This window comes from Lynx canadensis, chromosome A1, assembly GCF_007474595.2.
Source record: "Lynx canadensis isolate LIC74 chromosome A1, mLynCan4.pri.v2, whole genome shotgun sequence".
Taxonomy (NCBI): Eukaryota; Metazoa; Chordata; class Mammalia; order Carnivora; family Felidae; genus Lynx; species Lynx canadensis.
The window spans coordinates 211,245,623-211,265,213 of record NC_044303.2 but is presented as its reverse complement, the minus strand read 5'-3'; the positions used below and the strand labels follow the sequence as shown (position 1 = coordinate 211,265,213).

The 19,591-nt window shown below is 38.4% G+C and overlaps 1 protein-coding gene across 1 annotated transcript in view; it reads right to left on the bottom strand.

Moving 5' to 3' along the window:
• The window catches only part of LOC115524748 (UDP-glucuronosyltransferase 3A2-like), a 45,922-nt gene extending 30,665 nt beyond the window's left edge, over positions 1-15,257 (bottom strand). Inside the window, exons 1-2 of the mRNA XM_030331362.2 lie at positions 14,989-15,257; positions 5,101-5,202 (exon numbers count right to left, since the gene is read on the bottom strand). Of these exons, the coding sequence (XP_030187222.1) occupies positions 5,101-5,202; positions 14,989-15,082 (196 nt within the window). The 5' untranslated portion in view covers positions 15,083-15,257. The remainder of the gene's footprint in view (positions 1-5,100; positions 5,203-14,988) is intronic.
• Between the last annotated feature and the right edge of the window lie 4,334 nt (positions 15,258-19,591).

Below are 19,591 nucleotides of genomic sequence, written 5' to 3'. Positions count from 1 at the left end.
AAAAAATAAATGAAAGAAGTAACACCACTAATGACCACACAGAAATAAAAAGGACTATAAATGAATTCTATGAACTGCAGATGCTAAAAATTTAGACAACATTATATGGACAACTTCCTGGAAAGATATAAACTACCAAAGTTAACTGAAAGAAGAAAAAGACATTCTAAATAAACCTATAAAGAAGAACGGTTGTTTTATTTGGGTTAAGTACTCAGAATCTCCTGTGAAATGGATATCCAAAATATAAAAGAAGATCGCACATGTGTCTCTACACACTAAAGACACAATACACAGCCTTAAAGAAGACTGTCCTTATCCTCTAGATTTTCAGACATTACTGATCATGACCAAAGCACTAATTCACTTTTCTAAATGCACAAAGCTGGTCTTTTTTTTTTTTTAAGTTTATTTATTTTGAGAGAGAGAGAAAAAAAAAAAAACAAGTGGAGAAGGGGCAGAGAGAGAGAGAGTGACAGAGGATACTTACCTACAGGAAATATCCCAATGAGGGGCTCAAACTCACAAACCATGAGATCATGACCTGAGCCGAAGTCAGATGCTTAACCAACTGAACCATATAGTTAGTCTTTTAAACAAGACATTCAGTGATATTTTCAACTCTCTCATCAGTCTTAGGCAGCAAGGCTCATAAAATACCATAATGACTTACTTAAACATGTTCAAATTGAAATACATGAGACATGGCATGTTCTGGCCATCAGTCAAGCAAGAAGGGAAATGCCCATTCCAGTCCCACTGCTGACCGCCATAAAAGCCCAAAGCCACCCTCTTTTTCCTGTTCTCTCAATGTACTTTTGGACCACCTTGGGAGTTGCTTTACTCTCCCCTGAAAGTGTCATCATACTAATAATAAACCATTTTATAGCCTCTTGGTATATATGTAAGGCCATATGTCTTAACACCCAAACCTAACTTTGGGGTGGGGAGAGACATACTGACTCTCAGATTGGCTGAAACAATTAAGGAAGAAACAATACTAATTTTACCCAAACTCTTCCAGAAAACTGAAAAAGGAACACAACCCAATTCATTCTGAGATAAGAATTTCACCGATAGCAATTAAAGAAAGAAAAAAAAAACTCAAGAAAATCACAGAACGATGATCCTCATGGACAGAGATATAAAATATTAAACCAAAATTCAAACAAACAAAATATAAAATATATAAAAGAAAAATACAGGGGTGCCTGGGTGGCTCATTCAGTTATGTGTCTGACTTCGGCTCAGGTCATGATCTCACAGCTTGTGAGTTCCAGCTGTGCGTCAGGCTCTCAGCTGTCAGCACTGGAGCCTGCTTCAGATTCTGTGTCTCCCTCTCTCTGTGTCCCTCCCCTGCTTGCCTCTCTCTCTCTCTCTCTCTCTCTCTCTCTCTCTCTCTGTGTGTGTGTGTGTGTGTATTTATATATAAAATATATTTTGACCAAATGGAATTCGATCCCAGACTACAAGCTTAACTTAACATTTGAAAATCTATTACTGACATTCATCATTTTAACAGAATAAATAAAAAAATCATATTCATACTAATACATGTAGCAAAAGTATAAAATTACACTTCATCAAAGTAAAAATTGTGCTCTACAAAAAGCACTCCTGAGACAATGAAAAGATAAGTCACGAACTGGGAAAGAATATTTGCAGGGCTTATATCTGGTATTTTACCAGATATATATATATATATATATATATATATATATATATATATATATCTCCAAAATATATATCCAAAGATATATATATATATACAAAATATATATCAAGAGCACTGAAGACTCAATAATAACAAAACAAATGAACCAATGTAAAAATGGGCGAAATTTGACAAACACTTCACCAGTGAAGATATATAGTTGACAAATAAACACATGAAGAAAGGCTTAGCATCATTACTAACAAAGGAAATGCATGTAAACACCGCAATGAAATACAACTAAATACCTACACAAGGAAGGATAAAAGTAAAAAGGCTAACCAAGTACTGACAAGGGTGTGGTGTACATGAAACTTGCAGTCACTTCTGGTGAGGTGCAGAATGTTACAGCAATTTTGGAAACCAGTTTGGCCATTTCTTAAAAACTTAAACAGCACTAACCTATGGTTCAGTCACTGCTCTCCTACCAGTTAATTCAGAGAAAAGACACTACCTGTTCATACATAGGCATGCACACAAATCTACACAGCAGGTGTATTAACAATAGCTCAAAACTGGAGACAACACTAATGCCCAGCAACAGCAACTAAATAAATGCATTGTGTTAGTACACACATAGAACATTATTCAGCAAGAAAATGGAATGAACTACTCATACACACACTACGAATGCATCCAAAAATATTTATGCTGAGTACAATAAACTAAAATATAACACTAGATAATTATGATTCCCCTGATATAAAATCTACATGATGTAATCTAACACATAGGGACATGTTAGGGATTGACTGGCAACGGGAATAGAAAGGTGGGAGGCCCCAGAGGGGAGATTGCAAAAGGGCATTAGAAATCTTCTGGTGGGGGAACAAATATATTTGTCATCTTGATTATGTTGATGGTTTCATAGGTACATGTACAAATATATCAAATAATATATTTTAAATATATCCAGTTTATTATATGCCAATATTACTTCAATAGAATGGTTTAAATAATGAATATAAGCAACTTCAGTCTGTGGCTACAAGAAAGTGATAGGGCCATATGGAAATTCTTCCTTTAAACAACTAAAGAAAACCAGACCAAATATATGCTAAAATGGTTTTTTAGACGTTAGACACCAGGTGGCACAGGACATTCATGGATGGCTGAAGGAAGCTTCCAAGATACATCTCATGGAGGAGGCACCCACACCTGGCCTGGCCATCTCCCTGAGTGCAGCACAGTAGATTAGGGGAAGGACATGGCAGCTGGTATTCACAGGCCAGAATACCAGAAAACCAAAGGAGAGCTGTAGGGAAAGTTTCGGGTTGGAGTGTTCCTAAGAACAGTTCAGTTCAAACGTGAGGAAACTACCCAAGGCACAATAAAGAATGAAATAGAACAATACTCAGAGGTTTACAGAGCCTATTTTCAAGCCACTACTCAGGGCCTTGAGAGTTAATGAAGACCTAAAGGAAGTTCCCCAATCAACTAGATGAAGGTGCATTTTTACCTAACTCCTATAACTTTCTCTCTGTTGGTTCTGAAATTCAGAGGGAAAGGTGGTTGTGTTTTGTTAAACTCTATAAACCCTTAAAATGAGAAATTGACCCCACCTTGATAACAGCAGACTAAGATCCTGGGTTTTTTAGCTCCCAGGGGTAAGGTGAGCACTACTAGATAGATAAAGGGAGAAGACCTTCAGTCCATTCAAAAGTCTGAATTCCAAGACAGAGCTTCCTTGCATTAGCGATTGACACGTTCTTCTACCTCCTTACCCAAAGAAAGCAGAACCTAACTGGTTGAAAGGGATGGAATTATCTGGTCATGGCAATGTCCCTCCAAGCAGAACTTCTCATGAGTGCAAGCAAGTCCCTCAGAATCAATGATGTAACTGCACAGTCCCCCCAGAAAAAAAGAAGAACCGTCATGTGGAGAATGTCTATGTGGTGGATAGAAAGGTATAGCAAGCTCACTTAGGAAAAGGAAAATCCTGTGTAGGCTGGCATCTTACACTTGTGACTTCAGTTATTGATCAGAACAACCCCCATGTAAGCATTAGAAATGGTTTCTACTTCAGTATTTCTGAAGTCATTTATTTAGTAAAGTTGTAAATAAAAACTCTATAAGGAAGTTATCCAAACAAGTAGTTAATACACGTTCAAAAGTTTCAATACTGAGTATTGAATCAGGTCAACAAAAATAATCCAATCACGTGTTTCCTTATTTGCAGATCTCTGCAAAGGTACTGCTGTAGTGAAAAATAAATAATCCGTTTCAAAACCTCCAGAATTTCCAGTAAATGGCAAATATTGCAAGAAACTCTGGACTCTTAAAACTTGGAACCAAGAATAAAACTAAGGGAACCCATGAGTCCCCTGAATTGTTGGTAGTTCTGAGTGTGGGTCTGTTTGTTAAAGAGGTAGAGGGTCTAAAGCTTTTAGCAGTTCCTCATTCCCAGAAACCACCAAAATGAAATGATCATGTGTTACAACTACCATGGTTGGCAGTCAAGGCAAATACACAGTCAGACTGACAATTAAGGCAGATACAAAGGGACATATATGGAAAAGATATTCAGTGAACAATATAGAACCCAGCCTAAAAGGTGATTACACAATAACAGTCTTAAGTTCATCTTCAGAATTCCATACTTGCTCAGACTTGATTTTCATAAAAAAATGCTTAATTTTGGATTTTTTTAAGCTAAAGCGGTAGCAATTCCAAATGAGAAAATCAGAGCTTTAAGTTCCAGATCCACCCAACTCTATTATTAAATTGCTGTGTGAACTTGAACAAATCTTTGCAGTTCTCTGGGCCTCTGTGTCCTTGTCTGTCAACAGAATCATTGACAAGATTGATGAGCTTCATCTTAGCTAAAATTCTTTGCATTCAGTGACTCATGAACTTGTGACATCACTATGCACAACTCATAGGCAGCCAGTAACTTCTCATGAATACAGGATCATCTCACTGATAGATTTTGATCCTAAGACATGAATAAAAGACATCCTTTTAAAAGCTTTCTTAAATTTTGGGCCTCAGAACAGGGTTAGAAAGTAACCTATGAAACAGAAAAAGCAGCTGTCCTTACATAATAGAAGCTATAAATTTGGCTGAAGACATCTGTTTAAACAAGTTAAAACCATACCACAGAGTAGTAGTTATCAAACTGATCAATAAATAATAATGTACAGAGGCCTGCCTGAGTTGAAGTGACACCTAGCTAAAGGGGTAAAACATGGAGATACAGCATGTGGAGGCCAGACGTACAGAACTTAATATGATAGTCAGCAGGTATCATAAACATACACACACACACACGTTTTTCCCATTCTGTCAATACAACTAGATCCAGAAAGATTATGTGCTTCACAGTACTATACAAAACACATTATCTCCCTGGGATAAAAGAATTCAATGATTACTAAAAAACATACCTGGGGTTAAAAACTCTTCTCCGTAAAAAAGCATAGTGACATTATGACCATGATCTTGAAGAATCTCAGATACACGGTCCAGTAGTAGATAATGGCTTCCACCTAGGAACAACACAAAATTTCATTTTTGTAAAGCTGTGAACAGAGGCTCTGAAATTGATGTGGCAGTTGGGAAATCCATGGTAAGGGGGCAGAAAGTTGATGGTGAGCACAGGAAGATGAGTTTCTTCAGCCCCACTGTCTCACTTAAGGTAAGCCCCAGCTGAGGGCTTCCCAAATTTTGACCTGTGGTAATCCTCCATCAAAAACTTCCTTGTGGCTCATGGCCTCCATGTCAGTGTGATGAACTTCTCTGCTTAGTCCTCAAGTGGTTCCTGATCCTAGCGACATGCTCATTTTAGCCAGGCCTTGTGGAGATACCATGTCCTGAAGAAATAACTGTACTGGTGGAAATTAGGCACACTGCTGTAAATGGAAATAGGAAGGCTTCCTATTGGATAATCAGTCAGCACTCTTTATGGAATCATTCTCCATGTAAATTCATGTTAGAGGGGGAATTAGAAACATGGGATATTGAATATTAGTCCAAGAAATAGTCATTAAAGCAGAAGGAGTTAGATCCACCACTTAGAAACAAAATCCTTAAGGGGCATCTGGGTGGCTCAATAGGTTAAGCGTCTGACTTCAGCTCAGGTCATGATCTCACAGCTTGTGAGTTCGAGCCCTGCGTCGGGCTCTGTGCTGACAGCTCGAAGCCTAGAGCCTGGAGCCTGGAGCCTGCATCTGATTCTCTATCTCCCTATCTCTCTGCTCCTCCCCTGTTCACTCTCTTTCTCTCTCTCTCTCAAAAATAAATGAACATTAAAAACTTTTTAAAAATGAAACAAAATCCTTGAGATTCAAATATATTTAGCAGGATTCCAAGTTTCCAGTTAGGCCTGAACATGAAATTAAGGCATTTAGGATAACTGTGGTCATTGGGGCATAACTGTAAGATCCTGCACATGACAGAGTTAGGCATCACCTATCCTTTTTTTTTTTTTTTTTTTAATTTTTTTTTCAACGTTTATTTATTTTTGGGACAGAGAGAGACAGAGCATGAACAGGGGAGGGGCAGAGAGAGAGGGAGACACAGAATCGGAAACAGGCTCCAGGCTCTGAGCCATCAGCCCAGAGCCTGACGCGGGGCTCGAACTCACAGACCGCGAGATCGTGACCTGGCTGAAGTTGGACGCTTAACCGACTGCGCCACCCAGGCGCCCCAAGGCATCACCTATCCTAAGAAAATCGTGAGATTCTAAGGAAAGAGAAGCTTACTCCTAGGGGAAGTACTGGTTCTATCTTGCAATGATTGTCTAAAACTATGCACCATCAAGGAGCATTTCTCTTGAATCTATGGGTCTCAGAGCAGAGAATGTCCAATCAGGAAGAAAAGAATAGAATTTGCCCACGTTGGAAAGAGGGGTACTTTGGAAGATAACGACTTTGTAGTGATTAGGTCAGCAGAGTGGGATGTATGACTACAGTAATGGTGTGTCTGTGGGAATTACTCTAATTTTTAATTTGTGTTTGTGTTTCCTGAGGTAACACAGATTACATAAAATACAAACCCTTACCCCCTCAGACTGCTTGCTCTAGCTTACCTTTAACCTATGCAAGAAATGGATGCAGGGAGAGGAGAGTTAAGATGGCAGAGAAGTAGGAGGGCCTTGCCACTCAAACACAGCTGTATTGGTGTCAGATCACTTAGAACACCCAGGAAATTGAACTGCAGAGCAGCCAAATGATCTCCACATTTGGAGGGATACAGCTTGGCAGGATTGAGGTGGATATATGTGATTTTAGGGATATACAGTGGCAGAGCATAGAGGAGAGAGAACCCCTTCTGTGGAGAGACAAACGGGAGAGAAAGAGAAAGGGATTATGAAAGTGCAGCATGGAGTTAGGACAAGAGCAAGCTTCTCTGGACTATGGACTTGGGAGCAAGAAGTACTGAGTGTCCCAACTCTTTGTTTGCAACAGCCTTGGAATTGAAACTCAGAGTTTTCAGAAGTGTGCAACTTTACCCAGACTGGAACCCTGGCTCATGCTCCTGGCGAGGAAGCAGCCACCCCAGAGTGCATAGTGTGGTGTAGCAATCTCTGGCGTGTCCGGGGAGAGAATAATTCTCTTCTCAGAGTACTTTGAGATGAAGGGTTTTTGTCTCCCCAAGGACAAAAGACCCTGCAGGTGCCAGCCAAAGGCCTTTCATCAGCAGTGGGGAGAGGCTTTACTCTGGAGCTGGGGAGCATTGCTGTACGGTGCTGAGTCCTTTAAGACTTCAGATTTTGAATCCAGATGAGCGACAAGAAGGTGCAGGAGAACTGTGGAGCAGGGCAAGCTGACTGCATTCTCTATTCTGTGAGGGCTGCCTGATAAGATAGGGTTGAGATCCCTGGTCCAGGGTTGAGAGATTGGAGTGATGTCATTTTCTCCCCAACACCAACACAGTGGGACATTGGAGAGCAACACAGTGGCTCCCAGTGGAAGCAGGACTGATTACACCTAAACCCTCCCCTCCATGCCTGGAAACTGCTTATTTACTGGAGCAAGACTGGCTGACCCATCGCAGCCAGTCTCTCCTCCAGAAAAGCACAGCCACCAGCCCCAGGCGCCAACAGACAACTTTTTTTTCTTTTTTCTCTCTTTCTTTCCTCCTTCTTCTTTTTTCTTTTTTTTCTCTTGGAATCAGGCTCATGGTTTCTGATTTTTTTTTGTCATTTCTTACCATATATATATATATATATATATATATATATATACACACACACACATATATATACACACACATATGTATATGTATATGTATATCAATATATCTATATCTATATATAGATAGATATACATATATAGACATATATTGATGTACATATACATTTGTATATGTATATGTATATCAGACTTCATTTATTCTCTTTTTGTTTCATCTTTTCTCTTTTATTCTACTTTTTTCTTTATTTTTTTCCTACTCTTTCTTTGGAATCAGGCTTATAATTTTCTGTTTTGTTTTTTTTTATTCTTTTTGTTTTTCTGTTCTCCACTTTCCTTTTTCTCTTTTTATGGGATCAGGTTTCCCCCATCCTTTTTTTCCTAGGGTTACCTCAACAAACAAATCAAAGCACACCTAGTTGAAGCAAGGAGGAGCTCTGCAAAGGATTGACCAGTGGGATAGAGCAGCCAAAACGCAACAGCAGAGTGCCTTCAACATACACCAGAAACACTTCCTGGAGTGCCAGGCCCTGGACAGTGTATGACTCATTTTTAATATAGTAGTACTCTCAGATGCAGGACACATGACAGGCTTTTAAAAAATGCAAACGAGAGAAACTTAAGCAAAGTGACAGGCCAGAGGAATTCTCCCCATAAGAAAGGTTGAGAAGAAATCACAGCCAGAGACTTGCTCAAAACAGATATAAAAAATATATCTGAACAAAATTTAGAAAGATAGTCATAAGACTGATAGCTAGGCTTGAAGAAAAGCATAGAAGACACCAGAGAAACACTTGCCACAGAGATCAAAGACCAAAGAACTAGTCAGGATGAATTTTAAAAATGCAATATGGAGATGCAAAATAACTAGATATAGTGACAGTGAGGATTGAAGAAGCAGAGGAGAGAATAGGTGAAATAAAATATAAAACTATGGAAAATAATAAACCTGAAAAAAAGAGGGAGAGGAAAGTACTAAACCACAGGGGAGAATTAGAGATCTAAGTGATTCCATGAAACAAAACAATATCCATATCAGAGGAGTCCCAGAAAAAGAAGAGCAAAAAGGGGCAGAAGGTTTATTTGAACAAATTATAGCTGAGCACTTCCCTAATCTGGGGGAAAAAAACAGGCATCCAAGTCCAAGAGGCACAGAGAACTCCCTTCAAAATCAACAAAAAAAAAGGTCAACCCCACGACATATCATAGTGAAACTTGCAAAATACAAAGATAAAGAGAGAATTCTGAAAGCATCTAGGGACAAAATGTCCTTCACCTACAAAGGTAGACACATAAGGTTCCACTGAAACTTGGCAGGCCAGAAGGGAATGGCAGGAAACATTTAATATGATGAATAAGAAAAATATGTAGCCAAGAATCCTTTATTCGGCAAAGCTGTCATTCAGAAAAGGAGAAATAAAGAGCTTCCAAGCAAACATAAACTAAAGGAGTTTGTGACCACTAAACCAGTCCTGCAAGAAATTCTAAGAGGGACTCTGTGAGTGGAAAGCAGCAAAGACTACAAATGACCAGACAACATCACCACAAACACAAAACCACATTGTGTTATCTACAGATAACACAATGGCACTAAATTCATATCTTTCAATAATCACTCTGAATGTAAATGGACTAAATTCCCCAATCAAATGACATAGGGTATCAGAATAGATTAAAAAAACAAGACCCATCTATATGCTGCCTACAAGAGACCCATTTTAGACCTGAGGACATCTGCAGATTGAAAGTTAGGGGATGGAGAACCATCTATCATGCTACTGGATGTCAAAAGAAAGCTGGAGTAGCCATACTTATATCAGACAAACTAGACTTTAAAACAAAGACTGTAACAAAAGATGAAGGAGGGCATTATATGATAATTAAGGGGTCTGTCCATCAAGAAAAGCTAACAATTGTAAACATTTATGCCCCCAACTTGAAACTCCCAAATATATAAATCAATTAATCACAAACATGAGTAAACTTATTGACAATAATGCCATAATTGTAAGAGACTTTAATACTCCACTTACAACAATGGATAGATTATCTAAGCAGAAAATCTACTCGGGAACAATGGTCTTGAATGACACACTGGATCAGATGGACTTAACAGATATATTCAGAACACTTCATCCTAAAGCAACGGAATACACATTCTTCTTGGGTGCATATGGAACATTCTCCAGAATAGATCACATATTGGGTGACAGATCAGCCCTCAACATGTACAAAAAGATTGAGATCTTACCATGCATATTTTCAGATCATAACACTATGAAACTTGAAATCAAACACAAGAAAAAATTTGGAAAGCTCTCAAATACATTGAGGATAAAGAACATCCTGCTAAAGAATGAGTGGGTCAACCAGGAAGTTAAAGAAGAAATTTAAAAATACGTGGAAACAAATGAAAATGAAAACATGACTGTCCAGACCCTTTGAGATGCATAAAAGGCAGTCCTAAGAGGAAAATACATTGTAATTCAGACCTATCTCAAGCAGCAAGAAAGGTCCCAAATACACAACCAAACCTTACAACTAAAGGAGTTAGAAAAGGAGCAGCAAATTAAGTCGAAATCCAGCAGAACAAGGGAAATAATAAAGACTAGAGCAGAATAAATGACTTAGGATCCAAAAAAGAAAAAAACAAAACAAAACAGTACACCAGATCAATGAAACTAAGAGCTGTTTTTTTTTTAAATAAGCAAAATTGAAAACTACCTAGACAGACTTCTCAAAAATAAAAGAGTAAGGACCCAAACAGATAAAATCACAAATGAAAGTGGAGTGATCACAACCAACACCACAGAAATACAATTATAAGAGAATACTATGGAAAATTATATGCCAACAAAACGGACAATCTGGAAGAAATGGACAAAATTCCAGACACACACTACCAAAACACAAACAGGAAGAAACAGAAAATTTAACAGGCTCATAACCAGCAAAGAAATTGAATAGATTATCAAAAATCTCCCAACAAATAAGAGTCCTAGGCCAGATGACCCCCCAGGGGAATTCTACCAAGTATTTAAAGAAGAATTAATATCTATTCTCCTAAAACTGTTCCAAAAAAATAGAAATGTAAGGAAAACTTCCAAACTCATTCTATGAATATAGCTTCACCTTGATTGCAAACCCAGACAAAGACCCCACTAAAAACAAGAATTACAGGCCAATATCCCTGATGAACATGGATGCAAAAATCTCAACAAGATATTAATTGAATTCAACAGTACATCAAAAGAATTATTCACCATGATCAGTTGTGATTCATTCCTGGGCTGCAGGGCTAGTTAAATATTCACAAATCAATCAACATGATATACCACATTAATAAAAGAAAGGATAAGGGGCTCCTCGGTGGCTCAGTCGGTTGAGCGTCCAACTTCGGCTCAGGTCATGATCTCGCGGTTTGTGGGTTTGAGCCCCACGTTGGGCTCTGTCTTGACAGCTCGGAGCCTGGAGCCTGTTTTGGATTCTGTGTCTCCCTCTCTCTCTGCCCCTCCCCCGCTTGTGCTCTGTCTCTCTCTGTCTCTCAAAAATGAATAAATGTAAAAAAAATTGTTTTAATAAAAGAAAGACTAAGAACCATATGATACTTTCAATAGATGCAGAAAAAAACATTTGACAAAATACATCATCATTTCTTGATAAAACCCTCAAGAAAGAAGGGATAGAAGGAACATACCTTAACATCATAAAAGCCATATATGAAAGACCCACCACTAATATCATCCTCAGTGGGGAAAAACAGAGCTTTCCCTCTAAGATCAGGAACAAGACAGGGATGTCCACTCTCACCACTATTGTTCAACAAAGTACTGGAAGTCCTAGCCTTGGCAATCAGAAAACAAAAAGAAATAAAAGAAATCCAAATCAGTAAGGAAGAAGTCAATCTTTCACTTTTCAAAGATGACATGATACTCTACATGGAAAACCTGAAGACTCCACCAAAAAACTGCTAGAGCTAATACATGAATTCAGGCAAGATGCAGGATATAAAATCAATGTACAGAAATTGGTTGCATTTTTATATACTAATAATGAAGCAGCAGAAAGAGATTTCAAGGAATTGATCCCATTTACAATTGCACGAAAACCCATAAGATACCTAGGAATGAACCTAACCAAAGAGGTGAAATATCTGTATGCTGAAAACTATATAAACCTTATGAAAGACATTGAAGATGACACAAAGAAATGAAAAAAAACATATCATGTTCATGGATTTGAAGAACAAATATTGTTAAAATGTGTATGCTATCTAAATCTACACATTCAATGCAATCCCTATCAAAATAATACTGGCATTCTTCACAGAACTAAAACAAACAATCCTACAATTTGTATGGAACCACTAAAGACCCTGAATAGAGAAAGTAATGTTGAAAAAGAAAACCAAAGCTGGAGGCATCACAATCCTGGACTTTAACCTGTGTTAACAAAGCTGTAAACATCAAGACAGTATGGTATTGACACAAAAACAGACACATAGATCAATGGAGTAGGATAGAGAATCCAGAAATGGATCCTCAAATATATGGCCAACTAATCTTTGACAAAGCAGGAAAGCATATCCAATGGAAGAAAGACAGTCTCTTTAACAAATGGTGCTGGGAAAACTGGCCAGTGACGTGCAGAAGAATGAAACTAGACCACTTTCTTACACCACACACAAAAGTAAATTCAAAATGGATGAATGACCTAAATGTGGGACAGGAAACCATCAAACTCCTAGAGAAGAAAACAGGCAGCAAACTCTTTGACCTAGGGCACAGCAACTTCTTACTTGACATGTCTTCAGAGGCAAAGGAAATAAAAGTAAAAATGAACTTTTGGACCTCATCAAGATAAAAATCTTTTGAACAGCAAAGGAAACAGCCAACAAAACTAAAAGGCAACCAGTGGAATTAGAGAAGATATTTGCAAATGAGATATCAGATAAAGGTTTAGTATCCAGAATCTAGAAGGAACTTAACAGACTTAACACCCCAAAAAACAAATACTCCAGTGAAGAAATGGGAAGAAGACATGAAAAGACACTTTTCCAAAGAAGATATCCAGATGGCTAACAGATACATTAAAAAAATGCTCAACATCATACATCATCAGAAATACAAATCAAACCACAATGAGATACCACTCCACATCTATCAGAATGGCTAAAATTAACAACTTAGAAAACAACAGATGTTGGTGAGGATTTAGAAAAAGGGGAAGCGTTTTGCACTGTTGGTTTGAATGCAAACTGGTGCAGCCACACTGGATAATACTATGGAGTTTCCTCAAAAAATTAAAAATAGAACTACCCTATGATCTCATAGTTTGTGGGTTCAAGCCCTGCATGGGGCTCTGTTCTGACAATGCACAGCCTGGAGCTTGCTTCTGATTCTGTGTCTCCTTCACTCTCTGACCCTCACCTGCTCATGCTCTGTCTCTCTCTCTCTTTCTCAAAAATAAATGAACAAAATACATTTTAAGGATATAGTAAAGCATCATTGTAAATATCCTCTGTTTAAAAGAGAAAAATAAAATACAAATGAATAAAAATAGAACAAACCTATGACCCAGCAATTGCACTACTAGGAATTTATCCAAAGGATACAAAAATTCTGATTCAAAGGGGCACATGCACCCCAATGTTTATAGGAGCACTATAAATAATTTCCATAGCAAAATTATGGATAGAGTGCAAATGTCCATCAACTTATACACACACATACATACATACATACATACATACATACATACATACTGGAATACTACTCAGCAATGAAAAAGAATGAAATCTTGCCATTTGCAACAACGTAGATGGAACTAGAGTGTATTATGCTAAGCAAAATAGGTCAGAAAAAGACAGTTATCATATGATTTCACTCATATGAGGAATTTGAGAAACACAACAGATGAACAAAGAGGAAAGGAAGGACAAATAAGATAAAAACAGAGAGGAAGGCAAAATATGAGTGACCATTAAATACAGAGAACAAACTGAGGGATGTCGGAGGGGAGGTAGGTGGGGAGATGGGTTAGATGGGTGATAGGTATTAAGGAGGGAACTTGTTGGATTGAGCACTGGGTGTCATATGTTACAAATGAATCACTGGGTTCTACTACTGAAGCCAAGACCATACCGTATGTTAACTAACTTGAAAGAAGAAAGAAAGAAAGAAAGAAAGAAAGAAAGAAAGAAAGAAAGAAAGAAAGAAAGAAAGAAGAAACAGAGGAAGGAAGGAAGGAAGGAAGGAAGGAAGGAAGGAAGGAAGGAAGAAGGAAGGAAGGAAGGAAGGAAGGAAGGAAGGAAGGAAGGAAGGAAGGAAAGAATGGATGCATGAGAAAAGGCTTCCTGCAGAGACAGCCATTCCTGAAGGTGTTGGTGAGCCCAGTGCATTCTGGGGCAGAGGCGGGGGCAGGGCAGATCCCCTAGCCTGTCACAATGGATCCAAAAAAGTCTTCAGGAAACTCCATCTTCTGAAACCTTCCTAATAAATGTTCCTGTTCCCCTCTGTTCCCTTTGGGACAAAATAAAGGCATTACAACTGGGTTCACACAAAATTAACTGCTTCACAGTCCGTCAACACCTTCCAGCAGTAAGGGCAAAAGAGAGAGGGGCACCGAGAACTTGATCGTCCAGGGCCCCCTCCACTGCCCAGGCAGTTCTCCAGGTTTCCCATTAATGAAACATGCCCAGTTAGTGCTGCTGCCCCCAGGAGCCCCTGTCCTTAGCCTCCAAGAGCGTGAAACTGATTTCACTTTCCACTTTCTACTGTCCCACACTTTTAGCATGTGCCTCTGAAAGTCCCTGCCATGCCCTGTGGTGGGCAGCTCACGATTTCTAGCTCAGCACTGGCTCTACATTCTGGCCCCAGGAATGCAGAATGTGAAGCAGCTCCAGAGCAAATACAAAGAGAGGAAAGGAAACTGCTGGTAGCCCAAAACTAACTTCCCCATCGCAGCAGTAGGGATCCCATTCTACCGCACAGACCTCTCACGCCTCTCCCTCCTCTGGCCTGGGACCCTAGCCCTCTCTAGAACACCACATGGAATGATCCTCTGACCTAAGGCTGTGACTGAACCCTGGCACAGGGGCCTGGGATGGGCCCCTTTCTGATTCTCCAGCTAAGCACTCACCCAGTGCAAAAGAAGTCAGAATTTTTGCAGCCTCAGAGAGCAGGAACCCAGGCAAAAACAAGCCAGCTAGCAGTAGCGCCTGCTGCCCCACCATGCTTGCTCCTGTCCCAGCTGCAGATTCCAGCCTGGTGCCCAGAGCCCTATGCTCTGTGGCTCTGTGTCCTGCACAGTGACCTGTGTGCGTGCCCTGGGACACACGCTGCCCTGGCTGCCAAGGAAATGCGCTGGCAGGCAGCTTGGGAAGAGGTGAGAGGTGGATCCTGCCTGCCTTCTCTTCTGTTTGTCACTTCTGGCCCCTCTGCTCCGCCTCCTGGGTGCTTGCTCCACAGGCTATTGGGTCCTCACCCTCCCTAAGCTAAGGCAGCAGGAAGGAGGGGTTAGTGAGCTCTCCTTAACCCCTCTCTGTCCCTGTAATCACCACACTCTCCCCAGAGAAGATACTCTGAACCAGGAATGATAGAGACCTTAGGATGTCACTTCCAAGTGAGCTCCACCTCCAGGTGACTCAGACCCTTCTGCATTTTAGTGACTTTTCCCCAAATGTTCCCACCTCCTAACTGCACTATTGACCTCATACTGTCATCCCCGTGCCCCATTTCCCCAGGTACCTGCTTAAAATCTCCGCGAGTCTTCCAATCTCAAGATCCCAGAAGCTGATTCCAAGAAGAAAATGACCTACACTTAGTGCTCAGGGAGTTTCTTTGGAAAGTACCTACTGGTGAAAGTGCTAGGGTCCCCTACGTGTTAAATACCCCTGGAGGGCCAGGTCTTGACCTGAAGGACTGAACCTCTAAGGCTAAGTCTGTAATTCTGAATGCGCATGACAAAATAGGACTCGGTAGCGGGCACCAAGAAGTTCTATTCTTCTAAGTGTTTGAAATTTCTCATTAGAAACGTGTTAAAACTCTCCCAACCTATTACTCCACTTTCCCCTCATACTATATGATTACATGCATGCACATTCACAATTTTCATCTGTTCAGGTAGCATATCTTCCCAGTGACAATATTAATCTGCATTAGGGAGACACCATTTAATATTAATGTAATCACATTACTTTGTCTACAATCCTTATTTCAATCCCTCCAGTTGTGCACACAGTATCCTATGTTGTGACAGGAATTCTCTGGTGCAGGAGCCAATTCAGGATCACACATTGCATTTAGTTATCATGTGTATTTCATCTCCTTTAGTAAGGACTGGTTTCTCAACCCTTCTTTTTCTTTCACGTGATTGATATTTTAAGAGTACAAGCTGTTTATTTTCTATGATGGATCCCCAGTTGGGTTTGTTTGATGTTTTCTCAGAATACTTCAGGTTACTAGGGAGTTTGGTGGGAATACTACAAACGTGGTGTTGATTCCATCTCAGTGAATCTCAATGCGAAGCACATGATATTATTAGATGGTCCTCTATCATTAGAGATGATAACTCTATCCCTTATTTAAGGTGGTGTTCATCAAGATTCTTGACTGTAAAGCTGGTATTTTTTTTACCCTATAATTAGGAAATCAGATTTGGGGAGACATTTTGAAACTGTGTAAATATTCTGTTCCTATCAAATTTCACTCACTCATTTTATCAACTGTTTTGTTTCTTACTTAAAGCAGTTGTAGCTGTCATGGTGGCCAATTAGTGATTTCTAACTGCACTTTTCTTTGTTTTTTGTTTTTTTTTCCATGTGGCATTGTATTGTTACAAAACCTTTTCCTTTGTCCCTATCCACCTATCATCTATCTATTTTCTATCTGTATCAATCTATTATCATTATTTATTCATCTCTCTGTATTTATTCAGTGGGGTATTATCTCTTCCTATTATCATGTATTGGGTTGCTGCTGTTGAAACTCAACCATTTTGGAGCTTTTCCTTTCTTGCTTGCACACAATTTCCAGACTCCACTCGAATTTTTTTTGTTTCTGTCTTCAAATCTTCCATTTCTCAAAGACACCTAATGGTATTTTAAAAAATAGGTGTGGTTTGCAGAAGTGCTCATTGCTAATGAAGCACTGTTGTTCATAAATCCTTTTCAGTGGACAGTTATGAAATATATAGATACAGGATGGATGTAAATATTACATATCTATATCACCATGTTTACATATAATTTGTGGGAAAATGTGAATCCATACTGATAATACCTTCAATTCCAGCACCACCACAGAGGTGATTTTCATCTCCTCCATTTCCACATTAGTAACTCCCCTTCTAAATTTAAGAAATCTACTTTCAAAATCCTTGGTATATTTACACATCTGCTCAATCATACTGAAAAAATGTTACCATGTACTAATCCATGAACTGTGAATATCCGTTCTACCCAATAGACTACTCAAAAAATAGGTTAGCCTAAAAGTAGATTTTTGAAGTTCATTTTTTCTTTAGATTGATGAGACATATATTCAAAGTACTGTGTTCAAAATGTAGTTGTGTTCCCTCATTTTTTTTTTTTTTTGGTACAGTGCAATTATGTTACACGTTTGAAAATATTTTTAATTCATTTATTTCTGTTTGTATTCTATTTCAGAGTTTTCTCCATTTTTTTGTTATAAATAGAATTTTGTTATGAAAAATAATAACATGCCTACAAAGACCAAACTATGTAAACACAGAAATCTACAGACATGCCATTTGTTTCCTTGACCTTCACGCTATTCAAAAACAGCTTTATAGATAATCTATCACATGATTCTGATTTTTCATCCCTCTGCTTCTTTTTGCAACAGTATGCATATATAATTATATTTTTATTCTCTCCCTTTTTCTCTTTACTTAAAAATAAAAGTGAGCTTACTATATTTGTCTTTAGACTATTTTCTTTCTTACTTAACAGATTAGAATTCAGCCAACATTAGTCTAAAATTGTCTTGTTCATTGTAGTTTATAGGTATCTATGATCCCAATGTGTCCATGTACCAAGCTTCCTTCCTCAATTTTGATAGATTTTTTTAAATGTTAGGAATAGGATTCGTCTCTCTGTGATGAAAATTATGAATACATTTTCCACTTTTTCAATGGTATTTTTCTACTTGTGGTAATTTAGCTGTGTAAAAACATTTTACTATTGGCAAATTAGATTAGTTAACTTTTCTTTGTTACTTCAGTATATTTAAGTATATTTAGAAAGTCATTCCAAATACACAGGTCAAGGTCATTCCATAGTAAGTACATATACCTACCTAATTTTTCAACTCAGTATGCTGTCATTTTTTCATATTAAATATCTAATGTATTTAGAGTTTACTTTTAGATATGGTGTGAGATATGGATCAAATATTGTCTCTCTTCTAAAAGATTATCCTGTCACCTCAGCATTATTTGTTTGAACCACCATGCCATGTGCTATAAGCACAAGATAAATGGAACCCAGTCTCTGATCGTTAGGGTCTTATAGTTTCTAAATTGAGAGATATATATGTTAACAAGTAATTTCAACATATTAGGAAAAATGCTTCGAAAGAGAATATACAGTGAGCTCTGTTGTGAGGGTCAAAGTCAAGTACAGCCACACTAATGTGAACACAATAAAGTTTGGTAGGAAGAACATGTAGAAGCTTTTTGTCCCAACAAGAGCAGAATGGCATTTCTGAGACAGGACACAGTGTGGTCACTGATACAGAAGTACAGCACAGCACAATGTGTTGGGGTGGGTGTGACAAAGATTCCCTCCTTCACCAAATTTAGTCAGGATCCTCTGAATCCTCTTCTAGACTAGGGTTGCACCCTGGCCTGCTGCCTTGCCCTTGGTCTGCTGAACCCACTTTCAGCTTAGAATCTGCATCTTCCAAAATGCCCAGCATGATGCATTTTGACAAATATGAAAGCAGTCAGTGTTGGCTGAATCAAATTGTTGAACTGGGTAAAATGCATTCATCTTAAGGACATTCAAAATATGAAATCTGCTTTTCAGAAATAGCTAGTTCTTTGAGCTAAGTAGAAAGAAGTTTGCTTAAGACAACAAGTAATTCCATTTACCTACTTTTGCATAGATAATTGGTTGACACTTAAACAAATAACCATCTCACAGCACCTGCAATTAGGATATGATAAACCAAACAACAGAAGATTGACATAGGGGAAAAATCACATCCATAGAGCATTTAGTGTACCTAGTCACACAAAGAATCAATATGTGATCATGGTTGGTGGTAATGGTAGAAACACATAAATGGAAGAATCACTGCATAATGAAAGGAAACATAAATGACAGATTGAACTTCATTTTGACATTCTAACACATACCTCCAAATATATGCATTTTAGATGTAGATCCTGAATATGTGTCATGTTCCATGCCCATGAAAGACCAACAAATTAAATATTTTGCCCATGTTTATTATTTTTTATGTTTTATATTGTAATTATGTAAAGCCCAGGTCCCACTCACAAAATAAATTGGATTAGGTCTGAATATGTGAAATTGATCCCTTGTCCTCTGATTCTTCAGAAAGTAAACCAAATTCTCATGCATGCATACCTCCTCCTTCATCAAAACTGTACTAGCTCTACTATTTTGGAAATTACCAAAATGTGTTTGCATTTACAATTATATTTAAATGTAATAATACATTTTAAGGTAAACAATACAAAAGCACTTAAAAAC